Source organism: Mustela lutreola, chromosome 11, assembly GCF_030435805.1.
Source record: "Mustela lutreola isolate mMusLut2 chromosome 11, mMusLut2.pri, whole genome shotgun sequence".
In the NCBI taxonomy this organism is placed as follows: domain Eukaryota; kingdom Metazoa; phylum Chordata; class Mammalia; order Carnivora; family Mustelidae; genus Mustela; species Mustela lutreola.
Genome location: NC_081300.1, coordinates 93621118 through 93648424, shown reverse-complemented (window position 1 = coordinate 93648424; position 27307 = coordinate 93621118). Strand labels below are relative to the sequence as shown.

The following is a 27307-nucleotide window of genomic DNA, read 5'->3' as shown; positions in this document are numbered from 1 at the left end:
TTCCCCGAAAAAAAAAAAAAAAATTGTCATCTTGAACCAGACCCCAGAAGTGAATGTCAAATACACCAACTCAATAAATACAATGGAAAAATGCGCAGCAGAGCTGGGGCTTCTATCAAGTAGGAAGGCAAAATGGCCATGAGAGCGCCTGAGGCTAGTGAACGATCATGGTGGGCAACGGCAGCCAGCTCTGAAGCCCCGGCCCGTCTCGCCAGCTCCGCCGGCCGCCGGGCTGCAGTCCCTGCAGCATGTGCCCGCAAAGAAAAGACCCAAACAACGGCGGCTCCGTCCTCACTTGTACTTGCTCAAGGTCCACCCTCACACTGGAGCCCCAGCGCACCCCCGCCGCGCCAGGGAAAACAGTCTCAGGGACGTCTGTTTCCCAGAGGTCACTTGCCCCTCTTGCTGCGGCCTTTCCTGGAAGGCAGCTTCCCACTGCCCCCCGAAGACGGGGGGCTGGAGGCCGAGGCCATGGCGATGTTGATCTGTCCCTCCTGGATTTCCTGCCGGGTCTCGGCAGGCAGGTGGTTGATCTTCTGCTGTGCCTCCAGGTAGAACATGACGTCACGCAGCTGCTCCTGGATCTCCGTGATCTGCAGATCCTTCTGGTCGCAGGTCTCCTTCAACACCCTCTCCTCCTCCTTGAGTTTGTTCTGCAGGAGGACCTGGTTGGCTCGCAAACACTTGTTCATTTCCTGCTCCTCTTTGAGCTCTGTGGTAAGTTTGGCCACTTTCGTGTTTAGTTGGGTGCACCTTTTTTGCAAGACAAAGGAAGACAAAAGCATGGTTTTAATTTGCTGACACGGTCCCCTTTCTGCTCTGGGATTGAACAGAGGCGCTGTGATCTCAGAATCCATTGAGGGACTGGACTCCTCCCTCCTGCGGTGGAAGGGGACTGGTTTGCTGCCACTGCAACAGCTTTACAAAGCAAGGATTTTGCTCAAGTTAACAGCGTGGCTTCGGGACAATTTTTCTAAGCATCGGATATTTTTCAATTGCAGAAACAATTCTGTGATTCATGATAAAACTCATACCGCTTCTCTGTTTTGCAGTCTGTGGTTAAATAGGTGTCTCAGAGATAACAGCTACGATAAAGAAGTTATGAGGAAAAGTGACATTCTCCGAGAGTCAAGTGCTCTGATCTCACTGCACTTGCTGGAGGAGAGTTTTCAAGGATAGGAGCGCCCTATTCTCGATGCTCAATCTTACTCATAAGTAAAAAATTACAAATTAAAATACCACCTGGGATACCATTTTTATGTATCAGAATACCAGAGAGCTCAGATGTGGGGAAAAAGGGACTTGCACACATTGGCACTGGAGCATGAACTGCTACAAACTCTTTGGAAGTCACCTTGGCAATACCCATAAAAATAAAAATTTCACTGTGCCCTCTGCCACACCTATTCCAGGAATTTATCCTACAGAATATATCCCACAGCACTATTTCAGACCACACTGAAAGAAACATGGAGAAAAATGCTCACTGCAACAGAGTTTACAGTAGTCTATGACTTGAGACAACTTAAGTTGTCCATCAATTATTATGGGACCTCCAGACAATGGAATACTGTGCCGCCTTTATGAAGATCAAGATAGCTCTAGATGTGCCAATATGAAAAAAAAATCCCTAAAATGGAGTATTTTACCAAACAGAATACTTAATATTATTTTTTTAAGAGAAAAGATAGTGTATGTGAGATGTTTATACAGATACAGCAAAAGATTTGGAAGAGGCAATAGTTACTGGTACCACTAATTAATAATGGTAACCTTTAGATACACAGCATGATCTATAGGTTGGAAAAAATCCTTCCAGTTTTAATTCTTTCATGTAGTTTGTTAGGGAGCTGAAAGTTTAGGACAGTATTTTAATTTCTCTTAATGCCGTAGTGTTGTTTTTACAGAAGTTTAAAACACACACACACACAAAGCCTTTGAGCGCCTGCTGGCTCAAGAGCACATAACTCTTGACCTCAGGGTTGTTAAGTTTGAGCCCCCATGTTGGGTGCAGAGACTGCTTACAAAGAAAATGTTTAAAAGAAACAAAACAAGACAACTTTGGTGAAGAGTATTGTGGCTGATGAAAAAATTTTGAAACAGATAATGGCAATAGGAGCAGGATGTCGTGAATGCCATTCAATGTCACTGACAAATTTCATGTTATGTAGATTTTGCCACAATACAAAAAAAACAAAAACAAAAACAAAAAAATATTACAATAATCCCTACTTTTGAATAGCGGGAAAACAGGTAAAGGGGAAATGGGAACTTTTTGCACAATCTTGGCAGCCTCTGTAAAGCTGAATTTCTTCCAGAGTAAAGGTTTATTTAAAACAAAAACAAAATAAAAAACAACTTTTAAAGCTATATCCTCCTTAAACTGGATAAACTTACCTTTATCCATTTGTCTGGAGGTAAAAAAAAAACCATTATATTTGTGAGTATACTTAAGCTAGAAAGGTAATTTCAATCAGCAGCAACGATCTTCCCATACAATAATAGTAGAGTATGTTCTTGCCACCCTGTTCTTGAGCTTTTCACACCATAGTCTACAAATTTGGCTTTTAATTCCTGTCTAATCCCAGAGTACACACTGGCTTAGACAGTCGCTCTCTTAAGTGCCAGTTCTCAGCCATATGGCTCAGAGAAGCTGAAGCTCTGAGTACAAGGCTGTTGCTTTCTCATGGCAAAAATGAAAGATACCTGCACATACAAGAAGCACAGACATCAGAGGAGAGCACTGCATTCCACACGGCATCCACCTGGTGTGAAACGCTGTCGTCTTTAATAAATGCAAAGTCACAGTAAGTTTGCTTCATATATAGAGAGACCCCTGAAAACCTAGTTGACAGACACACTTGGAAAGTGTTAGTGAAGGAGATTACCTGTTTATGAGCCTGTTACAATGAAAAAGCTAATTAAAAGAGGCCAATTACACCTACTTTCTTTCCACAGACTGCTTTTCTTTTAGGAGATCATTTAGTCTATGCTCCAGATTATCACATTTCTCAATTGTTTCTTTAAATTTGGTCTTCATGTTGTTAATCTGGAAGAGCAAACAAAGGTCAGTTTCACTTCACAGAGGCATAGCTCCTGGTCTCTGGGGCTAACTTCACCACTGTTTCTTCAATTACCTGTCTATAACTTTGACAAACCGAACTAAAAAAAGGTGAGACAATCATTTGAAAGAATTCCTGTAATTGAAATAAACATTTTGAGAAATCCTTTTTCCCCCTTACTGTTTATCAATACCAGGATAATCAGGAGCAGCGGAATGCCAAGCGGAAGACGCAAAAGTAGACTTGGGCAGTCAAGCAGGAGATGGTCTGTCGGAGGCCAGATCACAGCATTCTCTTCTATTTTTTTTTTTTTAAATTTTATTTATTTATTTGAGAGAGAGACAGAGTGAGAGAGCATGAGGAGGGAGAAGGAGAGACTCCCCATGGAGCTGGGAGCCTGATATGGGACTCGATCCCAGGATTCCGGGATCATGACCTGAGCTGAAGGCAGTCGCTTAACCAACTGAGCCACCCAGGTGCCCCCAGAGCATCCTCCTCTTAACTCGTCATTTTTTTTCCTCCTGAGATCACATTCCAAAAATTACTATTCAAATAATCTAACAAACTAATCTAATCCAAGAAAATGGTGATAACTGATTTTAACTGTTCAGGCTCCCCCTTTCCCAAACTCCTTACTAATTTTCTCAGGTACACAAAGTGACATGGAACATAAGTGGTTCTTGTTTTGAGTTAATTTGCAAATGCAATATAGAGAGAATGAATTCATGCTACATTGTCTTAGAAACTGAAGAGAGGGTGCCTGGGTGGCTCAGTGGGTTAAGCACCAGGGTGCTGGGATCAAGCCCCGCATCGGGCTCTCTGCTCATCAGGGAGCCTGCCCCCCCCCTTCTCTGCCTGACTCTCTGCCTACTTGTGATCTTTCTCTCTGTCAACTAAATAAATAAAATCTTAAAAAAAAAAGAAAGAAAGAAAGAAACTGAAGAGAATTTAAAAATTCTGGTGTATTCTGTGTTGGAAACCAAGAGACTTTTGAAGTCTAGCTAAGCAGATGCTGGATTCACTTGGGTGTGACGATCTACACAACTGAGAAGTGCTTCAGCTCTACTGATATACGGACAGACACAGAGAGAAGATTAGATGGGAAGGAGAAGTAGCAAGGCTGCGTGGATCATGAGGCAGTAATAACAGGAACTGAAAGGGACTGAGAATTTAAATCCTATGGCCCACATACCAGCCAGGTGTTTTGTAAGCAATATCCCTTTATATTTTTCAAGAAGCTTTACAGAAACAGGCTTATAGAAGGGTGAGGCAATCTGCCTAAGGTCACCCAACCAGAGCATGGTGGGTCCAGGACTCGGCACCAAGTCTGAATCTAGAGCCAAGCTCTAGACCTCTCTGTACTACACTGGAGGCCACAGCCATACAGCAAAGGAAAAACGACCCTTGGGCAGAGGCAAACTCTCAGCAATTGTCCATCAGGTTAGGAAAAGGGTCACTGCTTTTAATACTTTTAAAAACTTGCCACATGGTCTAACAGATTTCTAACAGCACTGTTTTTTTTTAAATAAGAAAATACCTGTAGAAATTAACTTTATAGCCAACTTCTGTTAAGTTGGAAGAACAATTAAAGCAAGATTCCTCTATGTCATGAAAACAAAAATAGCTTAAAAATTGCTCTAATTGAGGCACCTGGGTGGCTCAGTGGGTCGGGCCTCTGCCTTCGGCTCGGGTCATGGTCTCAGGGTTCTGGGATCGAGTCCCGCATCGGCCTCTCTGCTCAGTGGTGGGCCTGCTTCCCCTCTCTCTCTGCCTGTCTCTCTGCCTGCTTGTGATCTCTCTCTCTCTGTCAATAAATAAAATCTTAAAAAAAAAAATTGCTCTAATTTGGGGTGCCTGGGTGGCTCAGTCAGTTGGGCATCTGCCTTGAGCTCAGGTCATAATACCACACTCCTGGGATCAAGTCCCATGCTGGGCTCCCTGCTCAGCGTGGAGCATGCCTCTCCCTCTCCCTCTGCCCCTCCCCCCATTTGTGCTCGCTCATTCTCTCTCTCTCTCACTGTCAAATAAATAAGTAAAATCATTTTTTTAAAAAGATTTATTTATTTATTTGACAGGCAGAGATCACAAGTATGTAGAGAGGCAGCCAGAGAGAGAGAGAGGAGGAAGCAGGCTCCCTGCTGAGCAGAGAGCCCGATGTGGGGCTTGATCCCAGGACCCTGGGATCATGACCTGAGCCGAAGGCAGAGGCTTTAACTCACTAAGCCATCCAGGTGCCCCAATAAGTAAAATCTTAAAAAAAAATTTTTTTTAATTGCTCTAATTCTAATTTGGTATTAATTTCCTCCCCAATATTGTTTTAAAATAAAAGACCATTAGAATCTTTATACATCTTCTCCTAAACTGACTCCTGTTAGTTAGGGAAATTGAGGAGGACAAATATGACTATCAAAAGGAACCAAACTGTGTTTTGTTAACTGGAGATACTTAGGCCAAATGCACTTGAATCAAGATGAAACCCAAGTAGCCCCCAAAAGCTCTCTAAAATTGTTACAGACAAAAGTTACAATGGTTTAAATCAGTGCTTTTTAAAACCTTTCTGACCATGAGCCCACAGTAAGAAATACTCAGTATACACACAACTGACGCCAAGAGCTTCACAAAACAGTATTAAATATGATAATGTGCTCTAATATTTTATATCCACCTTACCTGTTTAATAAAAATGCCAGCTATCAAACTCATTTCATGATCCACAGCTGGAAAAATACTGATTTACATGGAGCTCCAGGTCCAATGAGAAAAGACAGATCTTCAGGGGAATTCACTGTCCTGTCTGCCTGCTCTGTGTTCTTCCTACATGGCCCCACTAAAACAAGAACCTTCGAGTGGACATGAGCTTCTAGAACAGACTCTCACACGCTATAGTAATCGTACTCCCTGAAGGATGCTGGTGGTAGGGGCAGAACAGCACTGTAACAAGCCCCCAATGAGGCCCATGAACAAGAATCTCCACCAGTGAAACCCACGGTCTGCTACTGGATCTCTCTGCACACACTCTCCTGCTGGAGGTGCCAGTGGACAGAGGACTGGTCAAAAGGAGGACCTGGCAGAACAAAAAGCCTGCAGCATCCGTTAACTTATGGATAAGCGACATTTGTTACTAGAAAACAAAACATCCTTTTCAAGCCCTTCCAGCTTTTATGGAGGGCTGCCCTTGCCTCCATCTTAGCTCTACACAAAAAAACTCCACAAGTTTCAGCTTTTAGCTTTCCTGCCCCTTGACCTGCTTTTCATGGGCATTTGTTAGGGAATGCAGTTAATCCTAAGGAATCTGAAAAGGTGGAGAGGACCCTAGGCTTAGCTCTCAAGGGTCTACGTGAAGCACTTCAGGTATATCCCCTGTGCACAAACCCATTACTCAGGCTGTGCAGAGTTGCCAATGTTAGTCCCTGGGACTTCATAACTTGACACCAAGTGGCAGTGACCGTGCTCTGCTTCCTGAGTGCTGCTGGAAGCATGTCTTTATCATATGTGCTCCAATCAAGGCCTATTCAGAACTAGTCCATTAAGTGACCCTGAGTGCCTCTGGAAAGGCACTTTCATCACTTGGAAGGTTCTTGTAGGAACTATATCAAGAACTTATAACTAAAGATCATGTCAAAGCTGGTGTTAAGCCTTAATTTTAGAAGCCCGATTTCTCCTCATTTGTAGGCATATCCAGAAACTGGGGCCAAAGGACTTGGCCTATGTGTAAGCCTGGCCCTGCCTGCCTAATTCCAGGGTAATCCTAGCCACCACACAGATGAGACCCAAGCCTGGCTCTGCAGTCCCTATATGAAGGTCTAGTTAGTGCTAGGGACACACAAAATTACTAAAATCATCATTAAAAATAATTTAAAAGCCTGTATGGACACTGTTCTTAGAACCTGAGGAAGGTTCTTGGAGTCCCCTGAAGAGCTCACTAGTTTTCAAACTCCCTTCTTTGGAACTGGCAGGGTTCCTTGTATGTGCTGGAGGCAACGGGAAAAAAGCAAGTGGAGCTCTGTGCCCTCCGTCTGGGTTTCCACCAAAATCATACCACTTTTCTCTTTCACCTGCTGGAGCAGTGAACTGGCAATTTCTTTAAAGGATTTTGTTAACATCTAAAAACCTCTGCCCTAGATAAACAAGGAACCATGGGAACCACAGAAGCTCTAGCACCTCTGTCTTCCTTTCTTCTCTGCGATTTTGAAGAGCTCGGCACCATCGTACTGCCACAGAAGCCCACACGCAGCTCCTCAAAGCAGCTGTTCCCAAGCTGACAAACCAACTGGCAGACTCAAATTACAAGCCCTCGTGTACATACTTCTGTTTTTTTTTTTTTTTTTAATGGAATTGCACTAGGCACTAGAAAACCTGACAGAAATTAAACAAATCTTTCCCCACTCAAAAATACCAAAATACTCAGGTCTTTAAGCCCAAGTTTTCCTTTTTTAGGATATATAACAGGTATTTCGTTTCTTCCTCACCTCATATTTAATGTAATATTGAGCTCAGCATACAATTCTAATCTATTCGTCTTGATTTACTGATCCTAGGTAAGAATACATGTTGGCTTCCCTCCCCTTCTTAAATAATGTTCAGCTGGCTGCATTTACAACAGCATATTTTCGTCTCTTCCTTTTCCTCTTTTTGACTAATTTCTTTCTTATTGTGGTCTAGAATTTCTTGTTGCCTAAAACTGCCTTTAGGGGCTAAGTCTGTAATATAATGATGATTCATTTCAAGCACTTCTCTTGGAATTCTGATCTAAAGTTAGATTACTGGGGTGAGACAACTGATTCCAAATCTTTCTTTCTTCTCTCGGCGCACTGCATCCTCCCCTCCCCCGTGCCCCAGCTTTACTGAGATATAACTAAAGTATAACAAAGGTTTCTTTTTAGAAGCCAAACAATTCTCTATCTCTGTATCAGAGTAAGGAAGATTCCAGCATTCCTCTTTTCTTGTACCCTGCCTTCTCCCACCCCAACATCAGATAGCCCTGCCATGTGGCACGTCAGCAGCACCAAACCAGAAACTTACTTCCTCTGCTGTGTCCTTCTCTATCCGAACTATCTTGTTTTCCCAGTAGATTCGCTGAGATTCCAGCTGGCTTGTTAGTAAATACGAATACTAGAAACATAGAGAATAGACACCAAAACATTAATCACTAAGTTTCTTCAATTCAATTAAAACTCAACATTTAATCACCTAAGGAAGAGTAGGTGTAACCATCAGAATGTCTATTACATCTTGGTTACACTCTACTCAACAAACCAGGGAATATAGAGATGTCAATTACACTCCTGTCCTGGGGCTTACCATCCAGTCTGGACAAGTAAGCAGAGAAATGCATGTTAACAAATACGTTTCTGTTCAGGCTAACTTAAAGAACCACAGGTTTTTAAATCAAAGTATAAGTGAAAACTGCTCACCCCTCTCTAGGAAGCTGTCCCTGTCCCACCCGGCCTTGGGTTAAGCAGTCAGTCCTCTCAGTTCACTTAGTACGGTGCCTATCATTAACAGCACTTAACCACCAGGTCTCCCTGACAAGACTATCAACTTGTTCAAAGTGAGACTTCTACGCTTATTTCTGTAGTCCCAGTGCCTGGCACATGCTGGACGTCAAGAAACGTTTGCCATCTGACTGCATGGGTGGATGAACAGTGCAGTGTTAACAGCAGAGAAAAGATAGATGGCTTATGACAGTAGGGTCTGGCAGGGCTTCTGAGAAAAGGGGAGATTTGGAAGGGCTTTCGACAGACAGGAGAAGGTAAAGACAGAGAGCTGATTCCAGAGAACTACTGGCCGCATGTGTGAGCTGTAGACATTCAGGAACTCTTCAAGATGAAGCAGTCACATCAATGAGGCAAGGGTGCAAGGTATGGACAGATGGAGCCGATGGAGCCTTATGGAAGGCTCTGGGGTATTACGTCAAGAAATGTGGGCCAGGGAGTGGCAACACCACATCTGCATTTCAGAAAGACAGTAAAAAGAAGTAAAAAGATACTTAGTAATTACTAATAAAGTATCTTACCTCTAACTGTAAGGCATCTATTTTCTCTTCCTGGCAGGTATCACCCTCACATTCATACTGTACGATTTTTCCATCTGTTTTACTTGCAACCAGTCGATGGACATAGTTATCTAAAGAAAAGAATGAATGCATCAATCAAGGCTGGTTTGGCTTCTTTCTTCACAATGAAAACAGTCTGCATACACTCTGAACTTTGACAAATTTTTGTTTTTATGTGTTCTAAATTAAATGCATTGTGATACTTCTGTACAAGTGGGCTAAATCATTTGAATTTAAGCAAGAGTGAGAGGGCAAGTGTGGCAGTGTTAACTCTTTTTATAATGTGCAATTCGGGCCATTCATAGGAAATAGTGCCCTATGGGGCACCATGAGAATTTGAGTTTGCCACAGCTGTCAGGAAGATTTCAAGCTGGAAGAGAAAGCGGAGAGGTTCTGAGGGAGAGATGGTCATGCAGAATGATTCCGAATTAGGAAATGAGACCATGTTCACCTCCGGCATAGTCCCAGACTCGATGGTTGGTGAGCTGCATGGCATACGTGTGCTGCGTTTCCTCAAAGTGCTTATAAGCATGTCGACTCACGTACCGTCCACATCCTATGTGGCCACATATTAAACAAATCCACAGGTTCTGTCAGAGAAGGTAAGACCTTCGTTAGTTATACAAAAACACATGACTTGGCTCACTCAGAGTGGGAAGGGGCCTGACAGAGAATGAAGCTGAGCTGTTTCTACAGGAGTTTTGAATAAACATTTTTATTTATTTTAAAATTTTTATTTACTTGACACAAAGAGACAGACACGAGAGAGGCAACACAAGCAGGGGGAGTGGGAAAGAGAGAAGCAGGCCTCTCGCAGAGTGGGCAGCCTGATGTGGGACCTGATCCCAGACCCATGGGATCATGGGATCATGACCTGAGCAGAAGCCAGATACCTAATGACTGAACCTCCCAGGCGCCCCTAAATCTATGTTTAAAACCCAAAAAGCAAGCAAGGATGCTTTTACGGGCCAATCATTTTCTCCTTCTGGGTTTTAAGGAACTCTAAGTAAACAGCAAGACAAATATTCACAGTTTATCAGCAAAAGTCTAGTCCTCTTCAAAAACCAAAGAATAAAAAGCAGAGAGTATTTTGCTTAGGAATATAACATAATTTATTTACACATCTTGCCTGACTGTAGACAAAAAGAAAAAAAAAAAAAAAAGACTCAGCCTGAAAAAGAATTGAAGCAAACCCCAGACCATGAAAGCCGTGCTCACTTCTTTCCCAGCAGTCGGCCAATACTTACTTCCTGCACACCACACTCGAAACACTTATTCTCTTCCACTGGCTCTGGTGTTTGGCAGTACCGGCACACGGGACACCTAGACAGGACACCAAACGAGAATGGTACAGACGGAATACAAGAGATGGCTGTTACAGAATCAAAAGTCAAAAACTGCATTTTAAATCTTTGGTCTCTTACATACTACATGTTTATCATAACTAATGGTATCACTCAAGAATGCAAGTTACTCTCCAAAGAAATGAAAAAACAAAACAAAACAAAATCTTGATGAAAGAAGAATGAAAGGAATGAGTCTTAATCTGCTTCATGCCTTCTTCCATTTTTCCATCTGAAGCTTGATCAAAGAATTAAATGTGTACAGGCTAGAATTAGGGACTTTAGATAAGTTAATTTTATGTCCAGGTATCTGTAAAGTATTTTTATTTCAAATCATCTACCTTATTTCCCAAAGATCTAAATCACTCAAAAGGTACTCTGTCTTCTCTAGGTTGCTCCCAAGAGTTAAAACTAAAATCTGTAATAAATTTCACTGAAAGTAAGTGAATACGGGAACACACATGGCATGTTAGCATACAATAAATACATGGAAGAGGACAGTAGTGCCAAGTACTCAAGTTTCAATTTACAAGAAGTCAATTAAAATAGCACTGAAGGCAAGCTCACAGAAACAGAGAGCAGAAAGGTAGAGGGATACCAGGGTCTGGGGGGAGGTGGCAATTGGGAGGTGTTGGTCAAAGGTTACAAGGTTTCAATTATGCCAGACTGAATCAATTCTGGAGAACAATTGTTCCTCAGTGTGACTGCAGCTGACAATATTATATTGTTTTTGAAATTTGCTAAGAAGATAGACTTTGCGTATTCTTACCACACACACATACACACGAAAAATAGGAAAATGGTAAAGGTGTGAGGTAAGATATGTTTATTAGCTTGGTTGTGAACACTTCATAAAGTGTATGTATACTGAGTCATCAGGTTGTACATTTTATTTATTTTTAAAGATTTTATTTATTTATTTGAAAGAATAAGGAGGGGGAGCAGCAGGCAGGGGGAGAAACAGACTTCCCGCTGAGCAGGGAGCCCGATGCAGGGCTTGATTCCAGGACCCCAGGATCACGACCTGAACCGAAGGCAGATGCCTAACTGAGTGAGGCACCCAGGCGCTCCAGGTTGTACATTTTAAATATACAGTTGTTTTTAAGATTTTATTTTTAAGTAATCTCTAATCCCAACATGGGGCTCGAACTCATGACCCCAAGATCAAGAGTCACACACTCTACAGAATGAACCAGCCAGGCACCCCTAAATACATATAATTTTTTGGTGATCAATTATACTTCAGTAAAGCTGGGGGGAATGGCCATTAAAAAATCCATTAATAGGGTGCCTGGGTGGCTCAGTGGTGAAGCCACTGCCTTTGGCTCAGGTAGTGATCCTGGAATCCCTGGATGGAGTCCCACATCGGGCTCCCAGCTCCGTGGGGAGTCTGCTTCTCCCTCTGACCTTCTTCCCTCTCATGCTCTCTCGAATAAAATAAATAAAACCTTAAAAAAAATTCCATTAATGCCTTTCTATTATACTCAAGACAAGTAACACTAAGTACCAGTCATGAATATTTCTGTCAGATGGGCAAAAATGATAGAAAGCAGGTTATAATTGAAGCTAATTATGAACTAGCTCTAAGAAGAAAGAATACTTAAGATATAACTAGTATTCATTTGTTACCCAACTGAGTAAACAAAACCAAGTAAAGACAATTAGCAGGAAGAACATGAGGTTCTTATCACATATAACAAAGCTTGATCTATATTTCCTAAGAGAAAGCTAAATGCTAAATGACCTAGTCTCTACGTTTAGTATCAAAAGAGAAGCCTGATATGCACCCAGACATGATGCTAACAGCAGCATTATCAACAATAGCCAAATTATGGAAGCAGTGTCCATTAACAGATAAACGGATAAAAAAAGATGGGTCATATACATACAATGGAATATTACTCAGTCTTCAAAAAGAATGAACTCTTGCCATTTGCAGCAATGTGGATGGAGCTAGTGAGTACAATGCTAAGCAAAAATGGGTCAGAGAAAGACAAATACCGTATGATTTCACTCATATGTGAAATTTAAGAAAACAACAAGCAAAGGGTAGAGAGAGGGAGAGACAAACAAGAGACAGACTCCTAACCACAGAGATCAACACACTGATGGCAACAGAGGGGAAGGGGGGAGGGGAGACGGGTGGACTAGGTGACAGGATGAAGGAGGGCGCTTGTGATGAGCACAGGTGATGTATGGAAGTGCTGAGTCACTACACTGCACACCTGAAACGAAGGTAACACAGTATGTTAACTGGAATTTAAATAAAAACTTCAAAAAGAGAGAAGCTGGAAGACAAATGTGAAGAAACAATGAAATGGCAGCTGTAACGAGCAGCGAGCTGTCTTGTTCAAGGTCCAGACTAGCTCTGTGTCATTCCTTTGGTCTGTGTGGCAGCTGCAGTAGTGGTTGGATAAAAAACAAAACATGAATTTTGAAATCTTATTTCCTGTATTATGTCAGAATGATCTTTCTAAAGTGTAAGTATGATCCTGAGGAAAAAAAGGGAAAAAACTACAAAAGTCACCTTATCTGTACTATACATGTCGTATTCTGTTAACATACCATCTCATTGATTACAAGGTCATTAACGTTTACTAAATGCTTCCTTCTCCTTAAAAATAACTTGAGTTGTCATCTTATTTTCCTGAGGAGATATTTGGGGAAAACTTCCCAGAATGTCCTTCTCTGACATCGCCATGTGTTCAAAAACTACTCTTCAAGACTGCATACCAATGCTGCCTCCTCCATGTAGCCCTTCTTGAATATCCCCAGTGGGAAAGCCATCTCTATTTTCCTCTGATTTCTACCTTGAATTGTACGCACTTATATCAGCTCCCTTAGCTGACTGAACTTCCCCGAGGACGATCTATGTTTGATTCTCTCCCGTCAGCGGCCAGCAGTATACAATGCATGTGCTGAGGCTCAAAACATATTTGCTGAAGGAACTGTGTATTTTTGAGGCTAGCTGCCAGGTCTGTCTATCCAGAGGCTTGAATTCTAGTCCCGGTCTGGTCTTCTCTGCAAAACGCTTTCAACATGCTTGTTTTTCATTTCTGGATCTGTTACTTCCTCTCTAAAACGAGGAGGCTGGACAATATGGTTCCTGAGCAAACTTCTAAACTTTAAACTTTAAAATGCCATGCTTCTGGGGCAGTTAACATGCACTGAGAGTAAAACTGGAGTGGCAGGGGACCAAGAAGTGTCCAAAACTTAAATGGTATAGCAGACGGACACAAAATACAGATGAACACTTTGTGGAATGCACACATCTTAGTGTGGCTTTATTCAAGGCGAATTTAAACCTGGACAATTCTTTGAAGAGCCCCCACAAGAAACCCCAGAGGGAGCTTTAGAATTAGGGCAAGATTCATGTCAAGCTAAACAGGCTAGAGAAAACCCTGGGTTTGTTTATCTGCTCAAGAGTATTTTTTGAGCTCCTACTATGTGCCAGGTTTCCTGCCAAGGGTGAGGGCACAGCAGTGAGCAAGCCAGACAAGGTCCCTGCTCTGTGAAAGCTGCCATTCTTTTGGTCACGTCAGGGTAGAAAAGAGATTCCTATGGATGTTCGCCTTTCTCATTTCTGGGCCTTGACATGTGATCTTCCCCTTCCCATGCACACCCACGCACTCACACTGCTTTCTCTCAGGTGCCCCCGTTTCCCGGGCTGACACCTCTTCAGCTTCCTGGAGACTGCATGTCTCAGGCGGCCCTGGCTATCTCAGGGCCCTAGTTCTCCAGTCATAATGCTGCATGCTGTTCCTTCGTAACCCGTTACGGCCATAACTGTGTGCTTGATTATTTGATTCTGTCTTCCTCTCTGTAGTGGGAGACCCAGGCCAGCAGCTGATTTACTTTTCTAGCTAAGCCCTACAGCACAGTAACAACTCTTGATTTAAAAGAACAAAAACCAAGGTATAGTTTACACCTCAGTTCTTTGCCTGCGCCATGCCACCCTACAAATAAGGCCCCTTCTACAGTGGGAAACAGGACGTATGGGTGGCGTATGGGTGCTTCAGACTTAGTGACTGCTATTACTACTGGCCACTGTGCCGCCACCAGCATACAAATCTGAAATGTTAGACCACAGTCCGAATGGTAAGAAAACCAAAGTAAACAGTCAACATCAGGTGATAAAGGAGATTTTAGACCTAGACTTCGTTGAGGTAGAAGAGCCTCAAAGGCTCTTGGAAGCAAACAATTCATGCTGCTTTTGGCAATCCCACACAGATTCTGAATCAACATACTGAGGAGGAGGTGTTGTAAGAATGCTGACTGCTTACCATATGAACGGAGGCAAGGGAAGTAAAATGGAAGGCCCTTCCGGGTAACCTCTTCACTGCTGTGGTGCTCACGTGAACAAAGTCAAGCACTTGGAATGGTTCCCTTTTGTTGGTGGCTATTTTTAATTCTGGGAAAGGGGAATAACGGGCTTTGAGAGGTGGGGGACTAGCTCCTACACTCACGTGGTGTCGTCCCAGCGCTGCAGGCACTGGCTGTGGAAGCTGTGGTTACATAACGTAGTGAGGATGCCGTTCACGGACTCGTCCATGCGCTCCAGACATACCGTGCACTTGGGGAGCTCGGTCAGATCCATCACGGGGAGGCTGGCGCCCTACAGGGAAACACCTCATGTAAGCCTCACTCTTCATCCGTGGTTCTAAATATATATGGTTTTAACACTAGTTTTCCTGCTGCTTTTTGACTCCTGGCAGGATGCTGCTAACACTTTTGCTCTGTGCAAATAACTTACGTTGGTAAGATTTTCATCACAACAAATACTGACTGAGCACCTATCTTCCCGGCGCTGTGCAAGGCACTGGGGACAGGGTGACCAATAAGCCAACAAAGATCCCTGCCCTCACAGAGCTGGTACTCTGGAGGGGAGACTACCACCAAAAACTTGAAAGAGAATCTAAAGTGTTACCAGACCCTTGGCTCTACTTCTAAGGCTCTGTAACTAGAACAGAACACACATGAATAAAAGCAATGATTTTTCCACAGAGTAAGTTAAGACTTAACACTTTCTATGAAGTGATAATAGTATCAACAACACTGATTTGTTCATTTATTTAATACACACTTATTGAGTCCTTGCTATGTGTGCCCAACACTGTTCTAGCTGTAGCACAATGGTGAGCAAAACGGACACACTCAGTCCCAACCAACCAAGTCAGGCCTGTCCTCAAAGAGCTTAAAATCTGCTATAGAGAGACAAAAATCAAATTTTTAAAATTACCAGTGATCATAATCATAATGCTATAATTACAAGTACCAGTGGTCATAAGTGCTATGAAAAAAGGTTAGGAAGCTATAGTAGGGTATGAAATAGGGGGCATAATGGTCTGTAGGCAACCCCTGCTCCCCCCCCCCCAAGACAGGTAACTGACATGAGCCCGCCAGGTGAAAATGAGCAGGAATCACTGAACCAAAGATGGGGAGGTATGCACAGAAGGACATGCTGAAAAAAATCACATTTCTCTATGGTCCCTGAAGAGCAGCTTTTCACAGGAACTCTCTCAAGAAGCCACATTCATTTAGAGGGAAAAAAATCTCTAAAACTGGCACAAACGAAGGCTGATTATATCATCTGTCAATTTTTATTTTACCTAATCTAATGATAGAACAATCAAACCAAAACTTATTTCCATCAAGTCAATTTCAAAGTAAAAACACCTTTCAGGTCTACCTTAAAAGAAAGAAAATCTTAAAAATATAATAGAGCTGAACCTACTACTTACTTTATAAAATGATTTAAGTGAACACATTTTGTAGGAAAAGGTTCCACGGAGGGTGGCCAACCAGAACAACTATAGATTGTTATCCAAACAGAATTAAAAATTAGCACAGGGACCAAGGGTTGATAGTTAAAGTAAAAATGCTTCTTTTAGGATCCAGGCCATCTGAATAGATGAACAGTCAATTTTGATAACACAGATAATTTTAACATTTTGGGATACTTTAAAAAAACTGAGATAAAATTCACTTAATATAAAATCTGCCATGTTTAAGTGTTCAATTCAGCAGGTTTTAGTATAGTCACAAGGGTGTGCAACCCTCACCACTAATCCTAGAATATCCTTCTCATCCCCAAAAGATATCGTACTCAGTGCAGTCACTCCTCATCTCTCTCTTCCCTCGGCCCTGGCAACCACTCACCTGCCTCTGTCTCTATGGACCGGCATACTCTAGACACTTCCACAGGTACCCTAACATTCAACCTATGACATTCACATGTGTGTGTGCTATACACACACACAAAAACACAAGAAAGATGTACACTTACATCTTCAGATTTCAGTACTTCAGCCCTTTCCACATACACCAGCTGGCAAACATCATCTTCTATTGAGTTGAACTGGCGGCCATTGCACGCCATATAAAAACTATCTGCATCAGCCTAGGTATACCAATGGAGGAAAGGAAAAAGTTAAAATAAACATCCTGCAAATGTGCTTTTTATTCAAGATGCGTAGCTTCAATTATTCTCTTCAACAGCGTTTAAAATTTATACTTAGTGGAGAGAAAGCAACCACCAAAAGCACCATCTAAGGAAGCAGGCTCATTAGGTGAGTCAAACTCTGCGAGTCAATATCCTGCGTTTCTACAATGTTTCCTGATCTACCGCAGTCTTGCTTAAACCAGCAGAAGCTGCTGAAGTGCAATAAGCTGACAGCCAATTCGACTTTAATACTCAACCAGCAATGGCCATCATTTCCCTTGATATCAGTATTTTTTCCTCGAATCAGCACTTTCTCAGCAGCTGAAAACAAACAGTTGTTTTTGCAAAGCTTAGAACTCAATCATAATGGACGACTGTTAGGAAAGATTTCTTTTTAAAAAACATCAGGATCTATGTTAGAGAGAATAAAGGACCAGAGGGACTGGTATGGAGTGAAAAGCCAACTCCTTTTCTTCAATAAACCAAATAATAATAATAATACATCACAAATAAGGAGGTTTTAAATAACCTAGTACATAATATCAAAAGCAAAACCCTTGGCCAAGATCAAGAGGCCCAAGATGAACCAGCCTTTAAAATACTTGGAGTGGAAAATAGTCAGGGGAAACAGGCCCCTGCAGATAAAGCTCTAAAGGCACCTGTGCATCTGTGAATACGAGCACAAGTAAACCCAAACTTCTAGAATAGCCTTAGTAGAAAGGAACAAAGACATGATGCCAGTTTTTAAACTCAGCAATTCTGAGAGGCAGGTGGGAGGCCAAGGTTTGTCTAGGTTTCAATCCCACATGGGCATTAACCCAAACATAACAAGTCGTGTGCTTTGGCCCTACCGACGCAGACAAGCTGCCTGGGGGGGAAGAAGGGTGTTCTGCCAAAGGAAATGCCACACTGTCAACCTCTAGCAAGAGTTTCACCTCTGCACCATGCAAAAAGTCTTGCCTGTCTACCCTCAGGGGATTCTGAACCTTACGGCAAAAGTTTGTGAGCTTTTCTGTAGCTTTTAATTTTACTTCAATGATGTAATTCAAGTGTGGATTCTTGATTTATTTATATTTTTTAAATATGACCAGATGAGCTAAGCAGCTGAGGAAAGATAATCAATTTTGGACACAGTTTTGTTTCGTTTTGGAGGGTGGGGCAGGGAGCCTCCCTTTCAGGAAACAACCGGTCTTGGTTACAGTGCATTTTAGCTCCAAAATGTGAGGAGTGCAGTTAATAAATGTCTTTAATATTAAGATGAGGCAACCTAAATTGGCTTCCCCCATTCTCCAAGAGCAACGTCTTTTTCTTGAAATGCTTTGGATGAGTAAGCAGTACGGTGAGCAAGTAGGTTTGCATACCAAGGGAAGTGACTACCCAGAAATAAGGCCACCGGGAGCTGGCTACACCTGTGCCAGTGAGGAGAGGCAGACCCCTCCCCAGACCTCTGGCTCTGTAAATGCTTGCTAAGCAAGCACACTTCCTTGGAGGAAGGGACAAAGTCTGTGATACTGAGCAGATGTCAAAATCTACTCACTACCAGATAAATGGCTCTTTTCTTGGGGGAGTTGTTTATCCATGACAAAGAAATGTATTTTTTGAACACATGGATCTCTTTGTTTAAAATCTCGTATTGGAAATGTAGCTTGTCTGAGTATTTACTGGGCACCCAGCATCTGCCAGGCACTGTGCTATGTGCTAGGACCAGAGGAGAGAACAAAATACGCATGGTTCCTACTTCAACCCACCACTGAAATGCACAAAACAAAAGCCTGAAGCTAACTGCAAAAAACACAGAAGAAACAGCTCTTTTATTTAAAAATGCTTGCATTGTACAGAGCCCAACATTTTAAGAAACCCTGCTTTTGGTTTTGTTTTTGGTTGTGGTTTTTTTATCCCCCGGAGTCTTTTGTTCTAATTGTCCTCTTCACAGGATAAACTCAGAAAAAGAAAAATCCATTATGATCCGTGTTCCTTTACTGTCACAGTGATCAACTACAGTGTTAAGATCATGTTTTTACTTCTCAAAAGAGAGGTCTTCTGGGCTGTCTTAAGCACGCGAGTGAAAGTGAGCCTGCACACTCTACTGAGAAGTTCTCTTTTTTTGTCCCCAAGAACTACAAAACTGAACCCCCTCCTGCCTTCCTGTGTCCTGATGAATTATAAATTCCTTACCCAAAGACTAAGTTTCCTAAGCATCACAGTACAACTGTGTAAGCTTATCACATTAGAACACTATAGCATAAAGCTGAGGCCCACAGAAATTCCAGAGCTTTTAAGAGATACAGAGAAGGGATTACTTTCAATAAAAATTCTCTGCTGAAAAAAAGAAAGGAAAAAGAATATAGTCAGCTGCCTAGGCTATGGAGTCAGGCTGCGTGGTTCTGAAATTTAACTCAGACACTTATTAGCTGTGTGGCTTTGGTCAAGTGACTTATCCATGCTTGTTTCCTCAACTATAAAGATGAAAGTAACAACACCTACCTCACGGCATTGTTGAGAGGACTCAAGGAGCCAATGCATGAAAAGCATTTAATAGGCCTGGCATCTAATAAGTGCTCAACAGCTGGTACCTATTTGAGCCAATTTTTTTCATTAGGGCCCAGTATTAATTTAACAACTTAAAGTCTTATACTAGGAGGGTATTTTTAGACCTTAGAAAATCGCTGATAGGATAAGCTCAGGCCCTGAGATGCAGCATTAGCAATAAATAAGACAACTCATGTAGGTCAAGGGTTCTAACCCCATGGGGAAGAGCTAGTACAATGTTTCATAGCCTCTAACATCCATAAGCTAGTACAACATGCACTTGGTCAAAAGACAGAGGTGAAGAGACTGCGGAAAAATCCATTAATAGTAACAGAAAATTTCCACAGCATTACCTGCACACTATAAAGGGTGGTCCTTGCTACAGTTTGTGGGTTTAGCAGACTTTAGACTACTTAAAAAGTCTAATACGCTTTTAAACATTTTTCCCCATTTTTTTTTTTTTGAAGATTTTATTTATTTATTTGTCATAGAGCACAAGCAGGCAGAGCGGCAGGCAGAGGCAGAGAGACGCAGGATCCCGGCTGGACAAGGAGCCCGATGCGGGACTTGATCCCAGAACCCTGGGATCATGATCTGAGCCGAAGGCAGTGGCTTAACCGACTGAGCTACCCAGGTGTCCCCCCAATCTTTTTTTTAAATTCAATTAGCGAACTTATAATACATCATTAGTTTTTGATGTAACATTCAATGATTCATTATCCCTGATCTGTTTCAATGACTTTTCCTGTGTCATTTGCTGACTGTCCTGTCAAATAGAAGCTATAACTAAAATGCTGGCATTACACAATCTCTTGCCAAGTGATTATCTCCCCCTCCCCACACTTTTAACCACTCCTAGTAAAAGAAGAGTATGCTCTAGGATTAAAAGTGAGGGTTCAAATCCCAGCTCAGTCACTGAGGGCAAATCACTAACCTCTCCGCAGTCAGTTTCCTCATTTGTAAAACAAGGATAATAACAGTACTTACTTACTTCAAAGGGCTGTAGTGAGGACTACATGAGATAATGCACATTAAGCACTTAGCAGAGAGTGGTATAGCACAAGCAGTAAGACTGCAAATTATCATCATTATCCTTGTTATTACATGTGCTACCATATTTAAAAGATACCACTTGCCCACTGTTTGCAAAGCTCCTCAATGACCTTGGAAGGTCTCTTGACAGTCAGTGAACACAGCTGCTGAAGTGCTTTTCCATTCTCACTGTCAACTTGTGAAGTCTAAGTCTGTGTGCAGGAAAGTTCAAACCTATTTTAAACGTCTCACCTCAATGGGGGGGGTATTTTGTAAAGGTTAAAGATACCAATTGTGTCCCCTCTCATACATAGAGCGCTACACTAAGGGTTCTCTTTCTGTGCCCCGTGGAATAGGCATAAACATAATCCAATTCTCGCTTCTCTTAATTTCCTCCCCATGGCCAATGAATGGCTGCTACTGTGGTCAACTCTGGATTTCTGCACGGAGGAAGGAGATGACAAATGGACCTCGTGTCATGGACTCCCTTTCACCCACAAATCTTGGTAACCGGTCAGAGGCAGTGGCAAACAATCTAAAGGCAGACCAACTCTTTGCCAATCTGCAAGCAAGAACTGTTTATCTGGGCCAAATTCAGGAAGGCTGTTTACCAAGGAGATAAGAAAGAAGTAACTTTTGACAAAGGTGCATTTCAAAACCTAATGAATGAACAAATAAAACAGGTCATTAAAACAACAGCAACAACAACAAACCAAAACCTACAGATAGGATGTCTCTTTAACAACCGGGGTAACAGCTAAAGCTTACCTCACTCTTAAATTCATACAGAAATACATGTACTATTAAGAATGAATAAGTAAAACCGGGACGCCTGGGTGGCTCAGTTGGTTAAGCAGCTGCCTTCGGCTCAGGTCATGATCCCAGGGTCCTGGGATCGAGCCCCACATCAGGCTCTCTGCTCAGCGGGGAGCCTGCTTCCTCCTCTCTCTCTGCCTGCCTCTTTGCCTACTTGTGATCTCTCTCTGTCAAATAAAAAAAAAAAAAAATTCTAAAAAAAAAATAAATAAAAATAAAATAAAAAGAGAATGAAAGAAGCAGGGCACAGTGTTATAAGGGCAGATAATAATATAGCATCAATTTCAAAAAGTTTGGGGACTACTACTCTACTGGCGTATTTACTGCTGGATAACCAAACACATACAACCCTAGATTTCATACCCAATCTGCTTTATAAAAACATTATGGGTACGAATTAGCATTGAGTGTCTGCTACTGAATTTAGAAAGGTTTCTAGAATAACAATACCCTAGAAGAATAGGTATATCAAGAATCTTAAAAGAAAAATATAAATCACGCACAGATAGCATCACACAGTTTCAAAAACACAGTTTCTGTGACAAAGAGATTTTTAATATCTTAACTTTTACCTGTGCACTAAACTTTATCAGCACCATATACTGATTTGGAGTAGAATCTCTGATGATTTTCATTTGTTCAATGACTTCATTAAAGGGGGCGACAAACTTCATAAGGTCATGACTGGTCATTGTAGCAGGGACTGTGAGAATACACAGCATGGCACTGCGTCTCACATCTTCTTTTAAGGAGGTCATCTTACTAATAAGACAACAATGAGACTGTCTTGAATGGATGAGGTATGGTTAGTTCAGACAACACTAATCAGACAACTTTTATGCCCAAGAAAATAGAAAAAAAATAAACCTTATACTTCACAGATTGATTTAAACAGAGTGCTACAATACCTGAAAACACACACGACCTGGGTAAATGTAGAATACCTTCAACACTGTCCACAACAGAGCTTAACGCAAGCTGTGCAGTGGCCTGGATTACACCCACCACTGAAACTTTACTGAAATTCTTAACCTTCAGTTAAAAGCTTATTACAAATATAAATCTGCAATTTGTGTTTTATTCTCATTAGCTTTTCAATAAAAATCTCTCATTTGGTAACTCAGAAGCACAACTCTATGTTTTTTCCTTAAGTTTTAAAATCACTATTCTGGAAGTTAAAGAAAACTCCCACAAAGGCAGAGACACCTAGAGTACAGATCAATCTACAAGTTCATGGGCACCTCTAATTATGTACTTCTCTCAAGCGGTCTAGAACAGGAGTGTTCTAAATATAAGAGCATCCAGAACCATGAAGATGTGACGCTGAAGATTACAGAAAGTGTAGCTGGGTTGGAATAGCTGGAATAGGAAATAGAAAAAACCTCCCACAATGCAATTTGCTTTTGAAATGCTGCAAACTTACTTCAACAGGTGTGATCCCATAAGGTGACCTGAGTATTCACTGTTTCCCAGTGGGGACCTAGCAAATATGTTAGGAGGACAGGTTTTAAAGAGATCAGCTACCAATTATCCAAGGGGCTGATGACCCAGCTTATAGATTACCCAGCCAAACACTTTTTTTCCTTTGGCTTCTTTTAAGTTTTGTGTGGACCACAAAAAAGGGTAAAAGAGACAATGAAAATGTAGTCCATTAACTGACTTAACAGCTTCTTAGGAAACATATGAGGGGATATGAGACTGCAATGATATTATGAATCATTTCTAATGTTTTTATCCTTTTTATCTTCCTTCCTTTTAATTTTCCAGTCATCTGGCATGCCTACCTTCTCAGGGAATATTTTCTTCAAGTGTATCCCCATGTTTCTTTTCTAAGAAGCTTTGACCCAATCTATAAGATTAACCAAATGTAAAACATCTAAGAATTCTCTAACACACATTATATGAAAGGTATTCTCTGTCTGAACCTTAAAATATCCACTGCTCTGCAGGGCAAGACATTCTTCACTGTCCTGAGACCCCCCCAAAAAAAAACAAACAAAAAAAACCAAACCCCAAAAAAACAAACCAAAAAAAATCCACCAGACCAATTCAAGAGGAAAAGGGTTTTTCTTACTTTGTCTTGTATAGATGCATAATACCATGAACTATTTCAACTGATGGGTTTCCACTAAAGAACGAAATCTGGTCTGGAAGCTGTTTGGATGGAGAATCGGGAGCAGCATTTATGCATTCTACACTTGGATTTTTACTTCTCTGTACAGTGGGAGATGCTTCTGAAGACTTCCTTTCTTCCACTGTGGCATTCAGCTCATCTTTCATAAATCAAAAATTAGCAGATTACAAACTGATAGGAAATATGTGGAAGGATTCTAATTAGGTTAAAATTCTGAGTCAGAAAAATATACTTCAACAGAGAAATTGTAATGTATTGCATTAAGAACTATATTTACAGAGCAGCCAAGTTTTTAGGAGCATCTAAACTTGAAAGCACTCTTTGCCCCATAAAAATTTCACTAATACCCGCAGAAACGTAAGGGTGGCTCTTACATTTAGCAGTATCATAATAAAAACAGATGTCTTCCATCATGTGCTCCTAAATGGGATATTCAGGGCTATTAATTTGGAAAAACACATCTACCAGCTCTGTTCACTTCCACGCTGGAGATACAGTACACAGCCAGTCTCTGGATTGGAGTGAGCTGGCAGTGTGTGTACAGGATGAGGGGAGAGACACAACATGCTTATCTGGATTCAGTGGTTATCTGCCACTAACCTAGTTGGCAAGAAGCTCTCCTCACTGAATAAAGCTGTCAACCCACCTAGTTAGTATTAATTTAGGAGAAATGTCTGGAGATGCTGAAATGTGGCCTCACAATCTGATGTAAGGCACACAGGTAGTGAAAGATAAAAGTACACTAGAGGTCAAAATCATGGATTCATGGAATAACATGTATAAGACAGGCAACCAGGGACTTATGTTACACAAGTCTGGGGTTTTAGAAAGCATACCTGGATTGGACTTCATGGTCTCAATGATCATATCTGTCATTTCTCGACGGCCAAGATGCTGATGTATGATTGCTGCTTTCTCCCCTGGTGACTTCCCTTCTAAAGAGGCTACGGCTGAAGCTAGTGTCTTCTTTTTGATCTCCTCATCAGACATTTCCCCGGCTAAGGAACACATGAATGATTAATATCTGATAATAAAACAAGCTCTTCTACACTTTCAATGTATCCATCGATAAGCTTCCCTTTTCCCTCTGCTGCCCTCCTCCAAGATAATAAGGGGCTTTTGCATCTCTCACTCACCTCTGGGGCTCCTCAGTACCCAGTAATAAACACCCAGTGCAATAAATTCAGAAATGCGGGGTTGTTTTCGTGAAATCATGCACTTTAAAGCAAATCAATGAAAATAAGAGCTTTAAAGAAGGTTCAGCAGTAATGTCAACAATGAACCAACATTTTAAGTAATCTCTAGTAAAGTGAAACTGTGTTGAGCACCAAATGAAGGTCTTAAATCCCTAAATAAAAATGTGAAAAACCTTTGGCAGCAGTCTTCTTAAAAACCCTGGATTAGTCTCAAGCCATGAATCATACCATGAAAATCTGTGATCATGTAAAAATGGAAAAGGAATTTGGAGACTTGATTGAAATACTCTTACTATAAGTTCTACGAGAGCAGGAACCAGGCCTGTTTTGCCCACCACTGTATTATCCCCAGCACTTACACCACAGCACGTAGCACACCCTGGAAGGTCTTTGAAGTTTTGCTGAATCAGTGAATCAACGACTGGCCTGTGTAGAAGTGTATACGTGCCTAATGTCAATTTAGCTGACTTTCACAACTTAGGGATCACTTGTACTTGAAAGATGCTTGTAACCCATTAAAGTCATATTCAATTTTTAGGGGCGCCTGGGTGGCTCAGTCGGTTAAAGCCTCTGCCTTCGGCTCAGGTCATGATCCCAGGGTCCTGGGATAGCATCGTGCTCTCTGCTCAGCAGGGAGCCTGCTTCCTCCTCTCTCTCTCTGCCTGCCTGTAATCTCTGTCAAATAAATAAAATTAAAAAAAAAATTTTAAGACATTTTCAATTTTTAATTTGCAGCTCCAAAATTCACACACTCAGGGGGAGTTTCTAAGGACACCCTCTCTACCTGCCCCAGGCTACCTCACAAACCAAAAAGATCCTCTTGTGATAGCTTTCCAAACTTTTTTTTTTTCCTTCACAGCTTTTCATGGATGTAATTCCACATTCATTCTGTAATTATTTAATTCATCTGTCTACCTCATTTGAGCTGGTGGTGCCATTAAAGCAGGGACCATGTGTGATTCTGCAAACAACTAAAGTCCTAGCAGAGAGTGAGCATTGGGTAATTACTTCTTGAATAAATGTTATTGTTAGGAAATTGCTTAAGGTCCAAGGAACACAGTCACAGCTGCATTCCCCAGGAAGGGGGCTGCGGGGCTGGTAACGAACAGCTCAGACTCTCAAGTCCGGCTCTGAGTTAGAAGCCCAGTTTCGTCCCTTACACACAATTATGGGCAAGTCATTTAATCACTGGGCTTCGGTTTCTCAATCTGTAAAAAGCACGTACATTTACCTAACAGGGCTGGTGTGAAGATCATGAAAGACGACAATGCACACAAGGTGTTCGGTCCAGTGCTGCGACACAGCAAGTGTGCGGACTTTAGCTACAGTCACTACTGGAGTTGCAGGGCGCCTAAACAGAAATTCTCCCAAAGAGGAACGATTTCATTAAACCACGAACCGTCACCATCTCTGGAATCCAGCTGCTGCCTTCACGAAGCCTGGAGGAGAGCGACTTACACAACTCGACTCCAACCCTGGGTGGAGAGGGCGACGCGCCAGGTATAAACAGAGTGCCCGTGGGAAGGCACCGGGAGGGAGGGACCGGGAGGGCTTCCCAGAGATGACATCCGAGAGGCCTATTTTGGATGGATGGAATGAGACGGATCTCAACTACCTCCGGGCTTCTTCCTGACACAAAGGCCCTCGCCGCCGCCTTTCCCCGGGCCGGTACTCTGGAAGGGCGAGCCTCTCGGGCCCAGGAGCGGGGCTAGACGGAAGGCTGCCGAGGCCGCGGGACTCACCGGCGGCGCTGAAGCCGAAGCCGGCGGGGACGGGCGAGTGTTCCGCAAGCTCCAGTCGGATGACAACCAGTGACACACTCATAGGGCAGGCGCTGGCCGGCACGGGCCCCGGCGGGCTCAGGCGACGCTGGGAGGCGAGCTGAGAGGCCGAGCGGCCCAGGGTCGGCAGCGCTGCCACCGCCTCAGCGCCGCCGCCACTGCCTCAGTAGCAGCAGTTCCGCGCGCTACCCTCCGAGCCCCAACAACCCTCACTTCCGCCTCCCGGCCGCCGTCGCCGACCCGCGTGCGCGGAGCAGCGCTCGCTCTGATTGGCTAGGGTGGCCGCCACGTGACTGGCGTAACGGCGCCGAGGTGAGTCTGCGTTCCCCGACCGGGTCTTGAGGAGGTTTGGGAGGAGGAGGCTTAAGAAGGTTGAGGAGTTGGGTGCATCGTTAGGCGGATTCGTCAGTTTGCGCTCAGGCTGGAGTTTACCTCTTTGAGAGGTCTTACCCTCAGGCTGCCTCCCGACGGTGAGGGGTCCCCGGGTCCGCGAGGTCCCCGAATTGTGGGAGGAACCGTGACCTGTGGCGAGCTCTTGCCCTTTTGTTGTGTCGGACCCCTCGCTGTAGCGCTGGAGGGGTTGCTTTGTGTTAGCCACACTTTACACATAGGTACACCAAAGCTCAGAGACGTGCAGAGAGGGGTCTCCGCCTCTCTGAAGGCCCTTGAGGAATAGGGACTCGATTGCGGAGTTTCTGACGAGATAGGGCGGTGGGCTGATTTAGCGCATGGTGTTGGGAGTAAGATCTGGGTCTTGCTCCCCGCCCCATAACACAAATGTTTACTGAGAACCTAAGCACTGCTGGGGTGGTCCCATTTTCGTGATAAGCACGCAGTTCCTGCTCAAATGGAGTCGACCTTGATCGGTTGGATGACCTTGAGCTAGGTTTTGACATAAAATTGGATAATACACAGTC

At 42.7% G+C, this 27307-nt stretch overlaps 2 protein-coding genes across 7 annotated transcripts in view; one reads left to right on the top strand and one right to left on the bottom strand.

Moving 5' to 3' along the window:
• Nucleotides 1-244: 244 nt before the first annotated feature.
• Nucleotides 245-26595, bottom strand: BRAP (BRCA1 associated protein). 4 transcript variants are annotated; one of them, XM_059138844.1, is made up of 12 exons: nt 26352-26595; nt 24250-24411; nt 23354-23552; nt 21852-22041; nt 16747-16860; nt 14927-15075; nt 10365-10440; nt 9569-9707; nt 9079-9188; nt 8085-8174; nt 2946-3049; nt 245-753 (listed from the first exon to the last, which is right to left on the bottom strand). In XM_059138844.1, exons 1-12 carry the CDS (start codon nt 26431-26433, stop codon nt 390-392), a joined length of 1779 nt encoding a protein of 592 aa, XP_058994827.1. In that variant the 5' UTR covers nt 26434-26595; the 3' UTR covers nt 245-389. The 4 variants fall into 4 exon arrangements, with proteins under 4 accessions (XP_058994827.1, XP_058994829.1, XP_058994828.1 ...); XM_059138846.1 differs by lacking the exon at nt 26352-26595 and adding an exon at nt 26225-26345; XM_059138845.1 differs by lacking the exon at nt 26352-26595 and adding an exon at nt 25841-26213.
• A 41-nt stretch (nt 26596-26636) lies between these two features.
• ACAD10 (acyl-CoA dehydrogenase family member 10) overlaps nt 26637-27307 on the top strand; it is a 36663-nt gene continuing 35992 nt past the window's right edge. For all 3 annotated transcript variants that reach the window (XM_059138843.1, XM_059138841.1, XM_059138842.1), the window contains exon 1: nt 26637-26702. The gene's annotated coding sequence lies outside the window, so the exon portion shown is untranslated. The remainder of the gene's footprint in view (nt 26703-27307) is intronic.

What these genes read in the sequence shown, in the direction of transcription:
- BRAP (XM_059138844.1), bottom strand. Translation starts at nt 26,433, where the DNA reads ATGAGTGTGTCACTGGTTGTCATCCGACTGGAGCTTGCGGAACACTCG. An exon ending in CTTCGGCTTCAGCGCCGCCG is followed by an intron (nt 24,412 to 26,351) that starts GTGAGTCCCGCG and finishes TGTGTTCCTTAG; the next exon opens with CCGGGGAAATGTCTGATGAG. An exon ending in TAGATGCCTTACAGTTAGAG is followed by an intron (nt 8,175 to 9,078) that starts GTAAGATACTTT and finishes CTATGTTTCTAG; the next exon opens with TATTCGTATTTACTAACAAG.